At 34.7% G+C, this 16,053-nt stretch overlaps 1 protein-coding gene across 1 annotated transcript; it reads left to right on the top strand.

The window, feature by feature from the left end:
• The first annotated feature begins 7,144 nt into the window (after nt 1-7,144).
• On the top strand, nt 7,145-14,546 carry LOC143228994 (uncharacterized). Its single transcript, XM_076460591.1, has 2 exons — nt 7,145-7,575; nt 13,828-14,546. Exons 1-2 carry the CDS (start codon nt 7,398-7,400, stop codon nt 14,070-14,072), a joined length of 423 nt encoding a protein of 140 aa, XP_076316706.1. The 5' UTR covers nt 7,145-7,397; the 3' UTR covers nt 14,073-14,546.
• The last annotated feature ends 1,507 nt before the right edge of the window (nt 14,547-16,053 follow it).

The following is a 16,053-nucleotide window of genomic DNA, read 5'->3' as shown; positions in this document are numbered from 1 at the left end:
TGTATAACTCATGATGCTACTTATTTCTAGAGATATTTGTGTCTGTTTAATCATAATAATAAATAAATGCACTTGATAGCTCGCCCTAACGAAGAATCATTCCTAGACTCATCTTCAAGATTAGAAACAGATATTAGGATACGTATTTTACATTTTGGAACTGTAGAGAATCTCAGAGCAAAACATTGCTTTAAATGTTTATTCTTCAAAAATATCGTTGTGCTACAGTTTTAAGTAAGCTGAGATAAATAAATAATGCCAGGTAAATATCAATTGATTGTGGCAGGCATGATTCCTTCCTTACTTACTGACGCCCATCAGTGGCACGCTAATATATCTGTGGACTCACACCGCTAGGAAGCGGTTTTTCATACCCGTGGTGGACAGAGCACAGATAACCCATTGCGTAGCTTTGTATTTAACTCTAAACAAATCAAACCAATTCGTGATGACGAGAAACTCAGTTAAAGTAAAAATGTAGCACTTTGTTAACTTGAAGATGACCTGAGAAGATATGTATGTTTTCTTATAATAAAGCCACATAAGGCTATTTTCTGAGTCCACCGAGGGGAATCGAACCCCTGATTTTAACGTTGTAAATCTGTAGACTTACTACTGTACCAGCAAGAGACCCCTCAGAAGGTCGAAACGTTATTCTATACTTTATTTTAATTAAAGTACTAATACCCATAATACCCATATCAGCCGTCTTGAGAATACAAGTCAAACCATACTCATTGACCCACTTGACTACCTTGACTTCTTTTACAAGTATACAAAACTAGTGGGCTAAAATATTTTTGTACATGCACGTCCTTTACACAGTATCAAACATCGTCAGAGACTGAAATGTTTATATAAAAATGCTGTTCACACATATAAGTATCAAACCTCTGGAGCTTTCGCTACTTATAATTGTGAGGTTGATACCAGTGTATTTTTGTACGAAATTATTTCTGTATAGTAATTTTTCATACTCTCCCGCTTTATTTATTTATATACACATGAGAAACAACAGGAAATATTCAATATAGTGAGTCTTGAAATTCTTTTAGGCGTGCAAATGATTCTATGAGACATTCACCCCTTTTTGTATTAGCTATATTTTTGTGCACCAGCAATATAAAGCGCGAGGCGCACTGTTATATCTGACTCGATTTTATTACTCATAAGGATCCCTACCAGTCTGCTCTCAAGATGAATTTTTTTTTTAGGCAGAATTAAAGTAAATTGATCTGTGAAACTCTGGACGTGCTCAAATAGATCAATCGAAAAGACTTGACTCCCCGAGTCCAAAATTGTAATTAAATCTAAAATCAGTCGAGAGTTAACGAAGCTATGAGCTAAAAGTTTATGCTTAAAAACTCAGAGCCATTATACGAGACGTTATGCCACAGCTAAAAATAAAACTGACCTCACAAACTAAAAGAAGTTTTCAACTGCGATTTATAATATGTCACTCAAGATGTTTAGACACGCATTTACATTTTCATGTCATGAAACCCTAGGATTGCCAGAAGAGCCCATATGAACACCACTAGCTTTTCAAATATTTTTTTTCTAAGCTAATTATCACCAAATTGCTTGGGAGTTAATGACTTTGTTGGTGACAAAGCTCTTAATGAATCACAGTAAAAAGTAAACGAAAATATAATTGATGTGTGGTTAATCTCACTAACTACTGCTCTGGTATACAAAATATTTTACCCAGAAAATAAATGATCTCATCAATTTTAATTTCTTAATTTTTTATTTATATATGTATACAAAATTGTACCAGGCAAAAATATAGTTATTTAATACTAGCCAAAGAACCTGGCTCTGCTCGGGTTATTAGGTTGATACACTCTAGAAAGCTATGTCAGTGTCTGTGTATTATGAACCAATTTTAGCATAGAAGAGCAGTCAAAAATATTTTAAACATTTTTATTTCTCAGAAAATTAAAAGCAATTTTATACGTGTTATTTCGCTAGCTTGCTTCATTAAAATCAATGCGTCTACGCGTACGCACATACATAAGATAAGTAATAGTATCTAGGTGTACATTCTTAGGGTCCACAGAGAATTTTGTATTGTCACAAAACACTTGTTTTCTACATGGATTATCGCTAGTTTGCCTCATTAACAAGATTTTCACACACATAAGTAAGATACATAATAATACCCAGATGTACACCCTAAGGATCCACTTTATACAGGTGCAAGATTTCAGGTGTCTATATTCTTTTCCCTTGGAACTATGACTAACACACACACACTTTTATTATTATAGATAATGTGCTATATGGTCTCTATCGATAGTAAACGGTCCAAATAATAAAAGATGGCTATTAATCAAACCAAGAAACGTTGTTATTGTCTCTAACTTTCATTGTAATTCTGTGTTGACAAGCTGTACAGAACATTGTAAGATCAAATAAGTCTAGACTGCATAAACTCACATATGTGTTAGGTAAGTGTGTGTGTAAGAATCTTGATACCTACCTAAGCTCACATATGTGTTAGGTCTGTGTGAGAATATGAATACTTCCTCCTATATGGTTTAGACATAAGAATTTCAGTCTCACAAGTAATAGTGTGATGAAAGTGAATTGGAGTAGAACACATACTGAGGCTGTGCACACTACGACATAGTCGCACTCACCCCCAGGCCATTAACTTTGCATATTTATGGGATATGCATCATTATTCTACGTTAAAAAAACAAGGCCCTCTGTGTAGGGGATGACTTATTTTACCATCCCCCCTCTTATCACAGCGCTTGTTAGATTTTATGTATCCTTCTAGCTCAAGATTTGTTGGGTTTTGTGTATTAAGTATTTCCAATTTTCATATCTACATATTTTTACTTAATAGATAGCATTACATTTATCTCAAGTTTGATTGCATTGGCTCAAACGGTTTTATTAACATTTGCCATAAGTATTTTTAACATGTTAAATGCTATGAATAATAACGAAATGATACCAAGAATTTCAGACTGAGCGCGATCAACAGTGTAAAAATTATTCCCAAGAACACTTCTGAACTCTGGGACCCGTTCTAATAAACTCAGAAAAATATTCAGTTTACAACAGTTTTGTTTGTGAAGACGGCAGCTATAGCTTTCCACTAGGGCGCTTATATCACAATATAATGTTCTGTTTTGCAAACTTGTTCATTTGCTTTTAAACACAAAGAATCATCAAAGTTATTGCTTGAGCCACCAGGATGTTCTATTTGGTAAATCAGAAAGAAACTTAAAAAAAAAAAGACAGTCGTGAGAACAAGATATTAACACTTTGTACAATAGCGTAACATTAACACACGTTTATTTTACTAAAATTATACTGAATATCCATGGGTAAACATTTTCAAGGATTAACGTCGAAACTATTATCCTTTTCCACATTTAATATCAAAACCGTAAATATTTATCATGTTTAATATGAAAACCATAATCATTTTGTAAGATTAATACCAAAATCGTAAGTATTTCCATATAAGCACCTAACCTTGTTTACTTTGTTATACACATTAATTTACAAATTCTGACAGGATTGACACCTAACTTTAATATATAGTAAATAAGTTCATGAGATACCTTCCAACCTATGTTTGGATATATAGTATTCTTGTTTATATTTTGTCATTTTGAACAATCCAGTTTATTTCAGTTACAAAAAATAGAAATAAAAGTGTATTTTGTATCACTTTATTTTATTTTTTGTGTTTGTAGATTTAATATTTGTTTTTCTATGCTTACATAGTTCATTTTGAACTTTAAAGCATTGATCGAGTTATTTTTGCTATGCTTCAATGTTGCAACACAAAAGGATGTGTAAATAGTCGTAAAGTAACTATAATTAATACTTACATATGACGCATCCCACATGAATGTCCTTAAAATGAAGACTTGAGTATCTAAATCAGAATGTTTACTGTGCGAAATTACCTACTTAAAAACGAAATATTTAATTCAAAAAGCTTGTTGATTCTACAGAAGGTTCATGTATTAATGTGTAACATACACACACATATGTATGAATGTTTGTATGTATGTATCCCTATTGTTCTTTCTGAAGTGTGGAAATAAATATTGAAGCAACTGAAACATGGTAGTAAAGCAGATTTTTTAAAACTTATCTGGGAAAACTATTAAGTGATCACCGATACAAAAAACGAACAAGAATGGTAATCTACTTTATATTATGCTGATAAAGGTTTTATACGTAACCAATACATAACTATTTTTGTTACACTCACATCAAGTTTCTGTCTTTGTCCTTTGAAATCTTTACTGTATTCGACCAACATACGACTATTTCTGTTACAATTACATCAATGTTTTTTGTCCTTGTTACTTGAAATCTTCTACCATATTTAACCAACATACCTTTTACCTTTAAAATTGTTCTTTATATTCTCTATGTATTGTCTTCATTCCTCAAGATTCTTTATTATGTTCTGTATTTATTGCCCTCGTTTCTCAAGATTCGTTATTATATTTTATATTTATTGCTTTCGTTTCTCAATATTCGCTATTATATACTCTATTTTTTGCCTTCGTTTCTCAATATTCATTATTATATACTCTATTTATTGCCCTCGTTCCTCAATATTCGCTATTATATACTCTATTTATTGCCCTCGTTTCTCAATATTCGCTATTATATACTCTATTTATTGCTTTCGTTCCTCAAGATCCCGGTCGCACCAAACATGCTTGACCTCCCAGTCGTGGGGGCGTTATAATGTGACGACCAATCCCACTATTCGTTGGTAAAAGAGTAGCCCAAGAGTTGGCGGTGGGTGGTGATGACTCGCTGCTTTTCCTCTAGTCTTACACTGCTAAATTAGGGACGGCTAGCACAGATAACCCTCGAGTTGCTTTGTGCGAAATTCAAAAAACAAAAAAAATCGTTCCTCAAGATTCGCTATTATATTCTGTATTTATTGTCCTCGATTCTCAAGTTTCATTATTATATTCTTTCATTCAAAACTTCTCATTATATTGTTTTTGTTGTTGTTATTTCCCCCAGACCTCAGAATATACTTCACTTTTTTTGTACTTGTTCTCTAAAAACTTTCGTTATAATCGATCTTTGCCTTTGTATCCAAAAGCTAGAAGTAAAATTGTTTAACTGTACTACACAATTCACAGTAGAACACCTAAACTCAAATTATAATGAAGCTGCGGTCTAGTAAAATAAATCAAACTGCAGCTTACCTTCTACCCGAACTTTATACGTATAGATCAATTTAACAATTAGACCCAAAAACAGACTTCAGGATGATAAAGGTAAAATGTGACATTCTAACTGTCTCGGTTTTGTTTCAGCATGTTAAAACTACTAAATAAAGCATTGAAAACACACTCACATTCCAAAAAGACAACAATAACATGTGTGTAGTGAGTTCAGCAAGTATTAAAAATATCATATTAATAATATTATTTAACTCCATTACCAGATAATCTTCTGGCTCGAAAGGTTTCTGGTTCAATTCCAACCTCACAAGATGCAAAAATGGTATTATACAAGTGAAAACCGGCGTCCTTAGACAGGTTCGGGGAAGTTCCTTTTTTCTTTAAGAGAGGAGGAATATGGTGGAAAATGTTTGTGTACAGATAAGTTTTCATGAACCCGGTAGATTGTATTGCGAGTATTCAGGCGAAATTCTGAAGTAATAAAAGACATAGCTGAGTATTAGAGGCTACACTAGTACAACCTTTCCTGGAACCTTCCTGACAAATTCAACTTAACCTTGAAAGGAAACCTTGTTGCAATGTGTGTGTGTCTTGAGAGGGGGGGATATGAAGTTTTTGTTTAATAATATAATAGCATGTACTAAATGAATTCATTATTTTTTATAAACAGACAGTACCAGCGAATATTCGAACATACTCTAAACATAAAAACTAACTAAGAAGAAAGCGAAAACTCACATTTTTAATAGAGCAGAGTATGGTCTCGTAAGTAGCATGTCCGGACTATGAATCCTACCATTTACAATTCGATTCCAGTTGCTGCAAATAAAGCGCAGCACTAATAGGGCCGTGGGTGCGTTATAAAAGTTATGTTAAAATCCTGCTTTTAGGTCAGACAATAGTAGCCCACGAGTTAATGTTGGGTTTTGTTGTTTATCTGCCTTACTCTCCTTTATTTCAGTTAAAATTCTGGAACGGATATGCGCAGATAACTCTTACGTAGCTTTAAGTGTAGGTTCTAAACAACAAACCCTCTCTTTATGTTTTGTCAACTTCATATCACCTTGAGTGAGTGGTATAGATACAGTTGTGTGCACAGGGGAGTGAGTGGCTTGATAAGCTCAAGCCCCTGCCCTTATGTCTCCAAAGTGCCTTTTTTTCTCTATCAAGAAAATTGTTAACAACTAAGCAAAGGTTCCACGCCTTGTTTGCTGTGATAGTTTTCAGAAAAAAAAATTGTGTGTGCATGTATTTCAGCGTTAAAATGTAAATCTTTATAACAAAAAATATCAGTTTGAAATGCTATTAAGTGTTAATATACAGTAATTTACTGTTTAGATTTAGATAATAAAAAATATTTCTAAAACCAACTGAACAGGAATAAAAGAGGCTCTGTCTGTGGTTTATACCTTATGTTTATTGGAGGGAACCCACAATCTTCGTAGTCTTCTCAACACACACACATACAAAGATGCGATTGCCTTAAGATAATGGAGAGTATTTGTCTTAAGTAAGCCCCTGTCTGTCTTTCTAATGTCCTCTGTTCTTTACTGCCTACAAAAGAAAATTCTTTGTTTATGCCAAAAATAAAAAATGGAGGAGTTGTTGGATTAGGTTAGAAAGAGATAAAATAAGTTCGTTCAAACTTAACTTCAAAATACAAAGTTCTTAACGTCGCCATATTTTATTACAAAAAATGTTGTTACTGGTTTGAAGTAACGACCAAGATTATGAACAACTTTATTTATTCTGGGTCGCGCACTGAGCTAGAGAGAATTATTGTTCAAAGTCGTACTTAACTCCTTAGACATTGTCTGTTTCTTTCTTTATTTCTGTGCCTGTACTGATGTAATGTGGGACAACACTGAGAAATCAGTCCAAATCACAAACTTTCATACAGCGTTCCTTCGTTCTCCGCCCATCCCCTTCAGGCTACTATAGTTCCCTACACAACTACATGGGTTTCATGGCTGCCCAAGCGTGTGAAGACCTTTCTGTCTCCTGAGGCAATGAACATCTGGGACGATATTGTGCCTTGTCGCTTGTGTAAGAAATGGTTTTAATCGGACCAGACTTCGTTCGGCTCACAGCCTGCTTTGTGTACGTCATACGAGCATAACTAAAATATTGGCGTACTTCTTGAGGTTTCAGTTGCTGTTTTAATTTCAAGATATTTTAAGTTAGTTGAGTTTTGTTTTTTTACACAATATGGAAACGAAAAGTTCGAAAGGCTTACAAGCACCATCAGCAATACGAAATTTATCTGGTCAACCCAATAGCACTGACTCAAGTACAGCGCTTTTGGGCTTGGGGTTAGGGCTATTCTTATTGTTTTGTATGGTGATTCTGTTTCTTATCAGACGCGTTCGGAACCATAAACGACTAGGTAAGTCTTTATCTTGGGTTTATTTCAGCAACGTTAGATTTATAATAATATTTTCATAAAAGTAACCACTTTTGCGATATAAAAATAATCGAAAAGTTTTGCTTTTTTCCATATAACAATTGTTAGTATTTTTATCATTGCAAAAATTACATCGTTCATTTTTATTTGAGATTATATTAGAGTATTATTTTATTACGACTACGACTACTACTTGAGTAAGAAATAGTTAGGCTAATAATAGGTAGGCAAAAACCAATTTATAAGTATAAGGAACAAATATGTAGAATATTCCACCATCAATAAAACTCTTCCTTATAAATTATAAATTATTGTTTCCTACATATTAGTATTACTGCTAGTAGGATAGCGCGAATAGAAATGTTGAAAATGTTTTTATCTCTAATTATCAATGCGTTAACTAATTTTAATTTATACGTTTGGTCGGTCGTGATGTATTGAAGGCTTTGTGTTGATTTCGAAAATTTTCGCCATTGTTATGCGGTCTTTGTGTATTGTTTACTAACCTTTGACCGTTAGACATTACTAACATTTTCATTATCGTTTCTTAGGGACTTTCATCATTGACAAATAGTCAAAAGTAATAGTTGCAGGACTTTACCCCTTGGGTAACACCATATGCTTTTCCCTATTACACTTAAAACCTTCATTTTCATGCTTCAAAACTGTACATTGTAACGAAACAATGCTAAAAAATATCAAGTGTAACTGTATGTTTATTAAACATCTGTCCAAACACTGGGTACACCAAGTGCATATATTTGTTATGATAAAGACATCAACTTCGCCCACTCATTAATAGTTCAATTTCATCAAACTAAAATATCTTTGCATTTAACTTTTGAGAAACATCGGGTAAACTTGTGTTCATTAAAATTCTTTAAAATCTTTCTCCTCCCCTCCCCATTGTCTGAGAGATCTTTGGGTTTTTATGCTAAAATTTGGGTTTCGATACCCACAGTTGGCATAATACAAATAACCTGTTATACGGCTTTATGCTAATCAACAAAAATTATCTTTTGTCATAGCATGAGACTCCTTGTTACCCTAATCCCTTCCATGAAACATTCAACATTTGAAATATGTTTAAATTGAAACACTTTTCAGTATTAATGAACCTGCAGACATTTTGTTTTCCAATAATACATTTTATATGATTCATCTCTGTTCTCGTATATCATCAATTTTTATCACCACAATCTAATCCTTTATCTTCATGCTCTCATTACTGGCTTATTGTTTCTTTCCTATTTTCATATTTGTTATTATTCCCTTATATTGTTTGTTTATTTGTTTAAAACGTATAAAATGTACACTGTGTAATGTTTTACATAAGTGTATAATGCCACGTATGCATTTTTATTTATATACACTATTGTCATATATTTGTCCTATTTTCATTTTTGTACCATTTTCATCAAATATTTCAGTACTCCTAACAACTTGGCTTCAGCTACAACATGAATCACTTCACAAATGCACGTCTTATTTGCCAAAGCTACACCCAGTAATAATGATAGTGTCATCTATGAGCTATAAAATTCAGCCAATTTTTATTTCAGGCTTCACAAAATGAGCAAGTACTCGTAAAATGCAGACGAGTCAAGACTTTTGAATTAAAAGTGTATTTACCAATGTTAAAATTCGTGCTATTACGACTAGTCCAACACACACTCAGAAAGAGATAAGCTCATTTGGTTTTTGATTATTTAGCATATTTTCTACAAAGGTCAACAAAGCGTAAGAGATTACTAAGTGGTATGTTCTTAGATTTCTCACTACTTAGCTGGATAGTTTAAGTGATTTTTCTGGAAATACTGACTTATTTATTTTCATGAAAACCATCGATTAATGTTAGCCAAAGTGTAGGTTACGTCTTGATTTCCTGTGAGCTCATGTTTTCAAAAGACTGGAATGTTTTTTGCCACAAAGCTGTGGGGTCTATTACGAGCAGTACCGTTGAAGCAGCAAGCTTTTTTGGACTGATAGCAATGGTACAGCACACCTTCTTGACGTTTAACTGCCTGTACAAGTGCCTCAAGTTTGTACCACCTAGTGCCGATCGTTCTGACTTGATCAGTTTGCCTATTCAGCGATCCTGAATGATGAACTTCAACATCCATCTTTCAGTGGTCTACGAATTCATGGTTAGCAGTTTTTCTATTGCTGAAACAGTCATGATCTTAATTTCCACATGGTGCCAGAGTCAGGACTTTCCATAAATGGACAAGGTCTCACCATGTGTTGAGATAGCACATCCATATTTCTGTGTGGGTCTATGTGATGAACCATGACAAAGACACATTCTTTCAGTGTTGTTATCCAGAATACTCTCATATTTTTCAGAATTTTAAAGCTTACTAACAACTTCAGCAAAATATCGTTTACCCAGACAATGAACCAACAAAAGCCTTTAAATGCATCCAAATACATATATGTTTGCAGTAAAAAGAAGGCGTGAACATGAGTTACTACATTCACTCATCAGAAGTCTGCAAAGAATATTGTCATGCTTGAGGATCCTTTACAACAATCACTACTGGAGAAAGCTACTACAAGCACTTTTTGAAAGCTGTATGACTATCCTGCAGCATCTACTGTACTTTGGTGTTCACACCACCCTTATGTTCTAAAGAAATCAACACTCTGTGGTTGTTTTATCGAATGTGTTACGAGTCACCATTGTTTTATCCAATGGCTCCACAGAAATATTGACCTATTCACTCAACAAGTCACTGACTTGATTTTACTACGTTTGGTCGAGCTTGTTAGTGCAATTATTAACAAATAATCCAGGAAATTGAAGTAGCCTCATATTTATCTTTAGTTCATAGTACAATGAATGCGAACTTAGCATTATTGCTGGTATTAGTTACTTTCACTACACTCACCATGCCTACGACCATTTTAGAATATAGCTGGATAGATAATCACAAAATCACAAAAATAATCACATCACCATAATCACAAAACAACAACAACTGGGGATTCATTCCTTATTGAATAGAGTTAAAGTTACTGGCTTTCTAGATAGCAAAGGTTTACTTCTATGTGTCTTCTCTAATGTCATTATAGAGCATGGATGCTTTAGGCTTTGTGCATATATGTGTACATGAAGGTGTTATTATTCCTTTTGCTATATACACTGCTGGCCAAAATCTTAAGGCCAATGAACATAAAGAAAAAATATTCATTTTGCGTTTTTTGACTCAACCACTTATTTGAGTGGAGCTTCGAAAGATGAAAACAATAAAAGAGGGAATAAAAAAAACTTTTTTGGCATTTAATAGGGAAAATGTGTAAATTCACGAAGTTCACTCTTCTCGGCATGGGTGGCATTGGATGACTTTCCTGTAGCAACTTACCCATTGCATGAGAGGAACTGATGGACAAACTTCACAGTACATCCATCCTCAAGATGCTTATTCCATATGTGAGATTGGAAATGATTACTTTTGCTCTGTGGATAACAACTTCTAGAATCAAGCAGAAATCCACTTCTCCTCTAATAACTAGTCTATTTCAATTTGCCAAAGCAAAGCATGTTCATTAATCATAGAGCTGGACACACACGCTCGGAGGGCTTGAAAGACTGCAAGGTCCATTAGGGTTCTTGACTTATACGTGTTAACGAGAAATTCATCCTCTTGTCCTTATACCCTTATTAATACATACCAAGCTCAACCCAGTCTTTTAAAATTGTTGATGCATGCTGTCTATTATATTTCCTGAAACTGATGACCAGGTCAAACTCTGTCTCCACTAGTTTTCTAAATTATTTACCACAGCTTCTGTTGCTAGTTGTTAGTCATCTCAGACCCGCTGATCTATTATCAATATTCTTGCCTTAGTTGCATCTTGATAAGTTGCTGATATTTGAGTTGATGGGCTAAGTTACAGAGTACAGATAATTACTTTGCCAGTTCTCTACTAATTCACAAACAAAGATGATTTTCACTCTTACTATCCTGAACAACGTGCTGGTAGAGTCACTGGCAGTGTCATATATCCCATGAGAAATTCTTGCACTTGAAAGTACTTGTTTAATCGCACACACCTCAATGATGGGGCTCGCTGCAGTACATATTCCATGGACAGACCCTGCTGCAGTAGGTACTCCAAGAGCGAACCTGGTCACTAATTAGACCTGTATGGCTACACCAAACTTCTTTATAATATAGATCACTGGTTGTGAATCTTCTTTCCAACAGCTGGGGTGAAGTGACTACTTTGAAACACATTACAATGTCCGTGGTTTTCATGAGAGTGACAATTTCCCTCATTCTTGCCTGCTGCAACATAAGTTCATTGGGAAGTCCATCAATGAATTTATCAGCCGAGATGTAGGATGTCTTCTTGAACTGCAGAAGCCATTGTCAGGTCCTGTACAGTTGGCACATTGCCTATATAGTAGCCAATACCACTGCACATCAAGACACGAAAATGCTGGATGCAAACGAAAGAACTACTATTATTAAAAAAATGAAATGAATGATCGCCGATAGGAATAAGATACTATCAAGTGTGTGTGTGTTTTTGGAATTTCGCACAAAGCTACTCGAGGGCTATCTGTGCTAGCCGTCCCTAATTTAGCAGTGTAAGACTAGAGGGAAGGCAGCTAGTCATCACCACCCACCGCCAACTCTTGGGCTACTCTTTTACCAACGAATAGTGGGATTGACCGTCACATTATAACGCCCCCACAGCTGGGAGGGCGAGCATGTTTGGCGCGACTCGGGCGCGAACCCGCGACCCTCAGATTACGAAGCGCACGCCTTAACGCGCTAGGCCGTGCCAGGCCCCAAGATAATATCAAACTGGAATATATAGAACTCTTGTGAAAACAAATTCTAGACAAAGATATACAAGTTCTACCTGGTAAGAATTGCGATACAAAATGCATTTTCAACTGTGTTATAAATTGTTTGAGAGAGTCACGTTCCACTCTTTAAGTTGGAAACAGAAGGAACAAATTTGAAGTTTCCAAGGGAATAATAGGGAGAGGACAACAAACCAAATCATAGGTAGCGTGTAGTCTAAGTTGTAAACGATCCATTATAACATCCTTTCAAAGTTGGTGTAATATATTGTTGTTGTTGTTCTGAATGAAGCACAAAGCTACACAATGTGCTATCTGTGCTCTGTCCATCACGGGTATCGAACCCTTGTTTATAGCGTTGTAAGTCCGCAGACATACCGCTGAGCCACTGGGGGGCTGTATAATATATAAATAAGTTTATTTAAATGGAGATAAAACAACTAAGAATTGCAGTGCTTTGTTTAGTTGTTTTCAATTTCGAGCAAAGCTACACGAGGGCTATCTGGGCTAGTCGTCCCTAAATTAGCAGTGTAAGACTAGAGGGAAGGCAGCTAGTCATCACTACCCACCACCAACTGTTGGGCTACTCTTTTACCAACGATTAGTGAAATTGATCGTCACATTATAAGGTCCCCACGGGACGAGCATGTTTGGTGTGACGGGGATTCGAAACTGCGACCTTCAGATTAAGAGTCGAGTGCCTTAACCTCCTGGCCGTGCCAGGGCCAGAATTGCAGTGGTTGCTGCCTGCTGATCCCTTCCCTGTGGTTGGAAGTTCAAAATTACGGACGGCAGCAAGAAATATTCTTAAATTTGTTTTTAAAAATTATATATTTTTAAATTGCAAATATATACTAGAATAAAATTGGGTTTAATAAACATTAGCTTTAAAAAAGTCGTTATTTTCTGTAACGCGCAGATAGCCCTCGTGTAGCTTTGCGCGAAATTAAAAAAAAATATATAACTGTGAAATCACCCCCAAAATAAATGTAAAGTTAAACTATACACTTGCCTAAATTATGTTTACTTGAGTTTTATGGAAATTCAGAATTTGAATGATTTTTTTTCTATTTTAAAATTTAATAATGTTAAATGTTATTATTATTATTACACTGTATTAGCTGTGTTATAATTATTCCTTTCAAAATGAAAGACAACTGCGGCTTTTTGAGCTATAAAGTAATATGTTAACCCCAGCAAAAATAAAATACAGCATCAGATTGTTTTATAATTTTGGACCATTTTAGACATACAAGGTGACTCTGACAAAAGCTGTTTTATATAAACAACAATTGAATATATTTTATGAAATTCATGTGTCGTGAAGCAGTTAAAGGCATTTTAACTGTCGATGCTTTACTGATAACGTGATAGTCTGTGGCTTAGAAAATAAACTTTTTTATTTGTTTTCTTAGCTTCAATAACGAAAGATCGTGTATTATCCCGAGAGAGCCATGACTCGACCGAGTACATGAAGATGCTGGCTTCCTTCGATCGAAAGTTAGTTATGAAAGATATCCTTGAGAAACGACGTCAAGATCTGACGATTCAGGAAATTGCGTATGATGACATACGATACGTAGACGAAGTTTATGTTGACATCAGAAAATGGGCAAATGAAAACAGAGAAAACGAATGTAACAAAGTTATTTACAGATAGTTTTTTTATTTAAAGTTCGCTGATATTCACAACCCGAAATTACCCAAAACCAATCTGCCATTAACATTTTTTTTAAGAATTAAAACCTTTACCCCAAGCTCATTTGCCAAGAAAGTATTGCAAGTAAAAATAACTTTTTTTCTCAATAGTCCTGAAATTAGTGGCGAAAATTAAATCTACTGATCTGATGTTTGATCCTAAACTGAGTATTTAGCCAAAGATAACCAAAACTAAACCGTATATTAAAAGCGTAAACTAAGTTTTTTTATTCTGCTTTTATTAATACATAGAGTGAAATTCGACATTGATTGAAATTAAATTATTTTGTCGGTAACAGAAAATATTTGTTTTACATTTCACTGAAAATGTATTGTGGACCAGATTCTGTACAGTTACCGTGAAAAATTAATCTCGCATTATTTAAGTTGTTTAATATATGTTGGAATTACGTTTGATGTATAATGTTGAAAATCAATAAAAAAAATGAACGATTTAGGTCATGAAAGTAAATATCAGATGATGAAACATGACGTTAAAACAGTTTTACTGGAAAACTTGCTGTATTCGACCTTTTGGAGTTAACCAGAAGTGAGACACATATTTCCAGGCAAAAAAAACAACAAAAACCAACAACAACTAAAATTAACTAATAAAAACTTCTATTTGCATTAATTCGCTCATGCGCAAACACGTCATTTACCAGTAGTACCTGACCATGTGAATGTTTTCGAGGATGACTTGTGACCTTTACTACGACAATCGCTAAATGTACCCCCACACCGAAAAAAAACAACACTTTACCTTATATATATATATATATGCTATTAAGAAATCAAACAACTATTAGGACGAAAATTAACAACTTGCTTTGAGCATCTAATTTTATTAGTGGTGAAATGTTTGTGTTTATTGTGTTTGCAGTTTTTCTTTTACCTGATTCATACAAATATTTTTGTGTGCATTGTAACCTGACTGTCTATAAACAAAATGTACACTTTAATAACGTATTTTAGAAGCAAATCATGTTGCTTTTGAGAGTAGCAGTACTGTATTATTGAAGATTTATAATGCTTAAGTAGGCCTATAGCATTTATGAAATGTTTGATCAAAAAGTGTACAATCCGGCTCTCATGTAATCCGTACTTGCTTTTTATTGAAATGAGAATTTAAAATATTTACGATGTTCAGCATTTGGTTTTAATCTTTCTGCAGGAGTTTTAAAAAATTTAATACATGACCAGAACGTGTGGTGGATTTTATACTTTCATATACAATGTTTGAGTACTGAACCATCTCATGTAAAAGTGAAAAATAATTTTTTCATTGAACGATGGGTCATTTTTTCAGGTTCAATATTAATAAGCCCGACATGGCCAGGTGGTTATTGCACTCAACTCGTAATCCGAAAGTCGCGGGTTCGAATCCCCGTCACACCAAACCTGCTCGCCCTTTCAGCCGTGGGGGCGTTATAATGTTACGGTCAATCTCACTATTCGTTGGTAAAGGAGTAGCTCAAGAGTTGGCGGTGGGTGTTGAGAACTAGCTGCTTTCCCTCTAGTCTTTCACTGCTAAATTAGGGACGGCTAGCGCAGATAGCCCTCGTGTAGCTTTGCGCGAAAATTCAAAACAAGCCAAACCAATGTTAGTAAAAAGTTAAATAAGTGCACTAACCATCACATTGTATTCTTAGTAACGTTATGCCACAACTTTCCCTTTATGAAGTTATTTAAAATATTTTACTAATTTTTCAAGTTTAGATTGGTTTGAATTTTGCGCAAAGCTACACGAGGGCTATCTGCGCTAGCCGTTCCTAATTTAGCAGTGTAAGACAAGAGGGAAGGCAACTAGTCATCACCATTCACCGCTAACTCTTGGGCTACTCTTTTACCAACGAATAGTGGGATTGACCGTCACATTATAACGCTCCCACGGCTGAAAGGAGGAGCATGTTTGGTGTGACGGGGATTCGAACCCACGACCC

Source organism: Tachypleus tridentatus, chromosome 10, assembly GCF_004210375.1.
Source record: "Tachypleus tridentatus isolate NWPU-2018 chromosome 10, ASM421037v1, whole genome shotgun sequence".
Taxonomy (NCBI): Eukaryota; Metazoa; Arthropoda; class Merostomata; order Xiphosura; family Limulidae; genus Tachypleus; species Tachypleus tridentatus.
Note: the sequence above shows the minus strand (reverse complement) of the source record. Positions and strands in the feature narration are given on the sequence as shown.

Coding starts and splice junctions, on each gene's coding strand:
- LOC143228994 (XM_076460591.1), top strand. CDS start 7,398: ATGGAAACGAAAAGTTCGAAAGGCTTACAAGCACCATCAGCAATACGA. Junction 7,576..13,827: donor TCGGAACCATAAACGACTAG/GTAAGTCTTTAT, acceptor TTGTTTTCTTAG/CTTCAATAACGAAAGATCGT.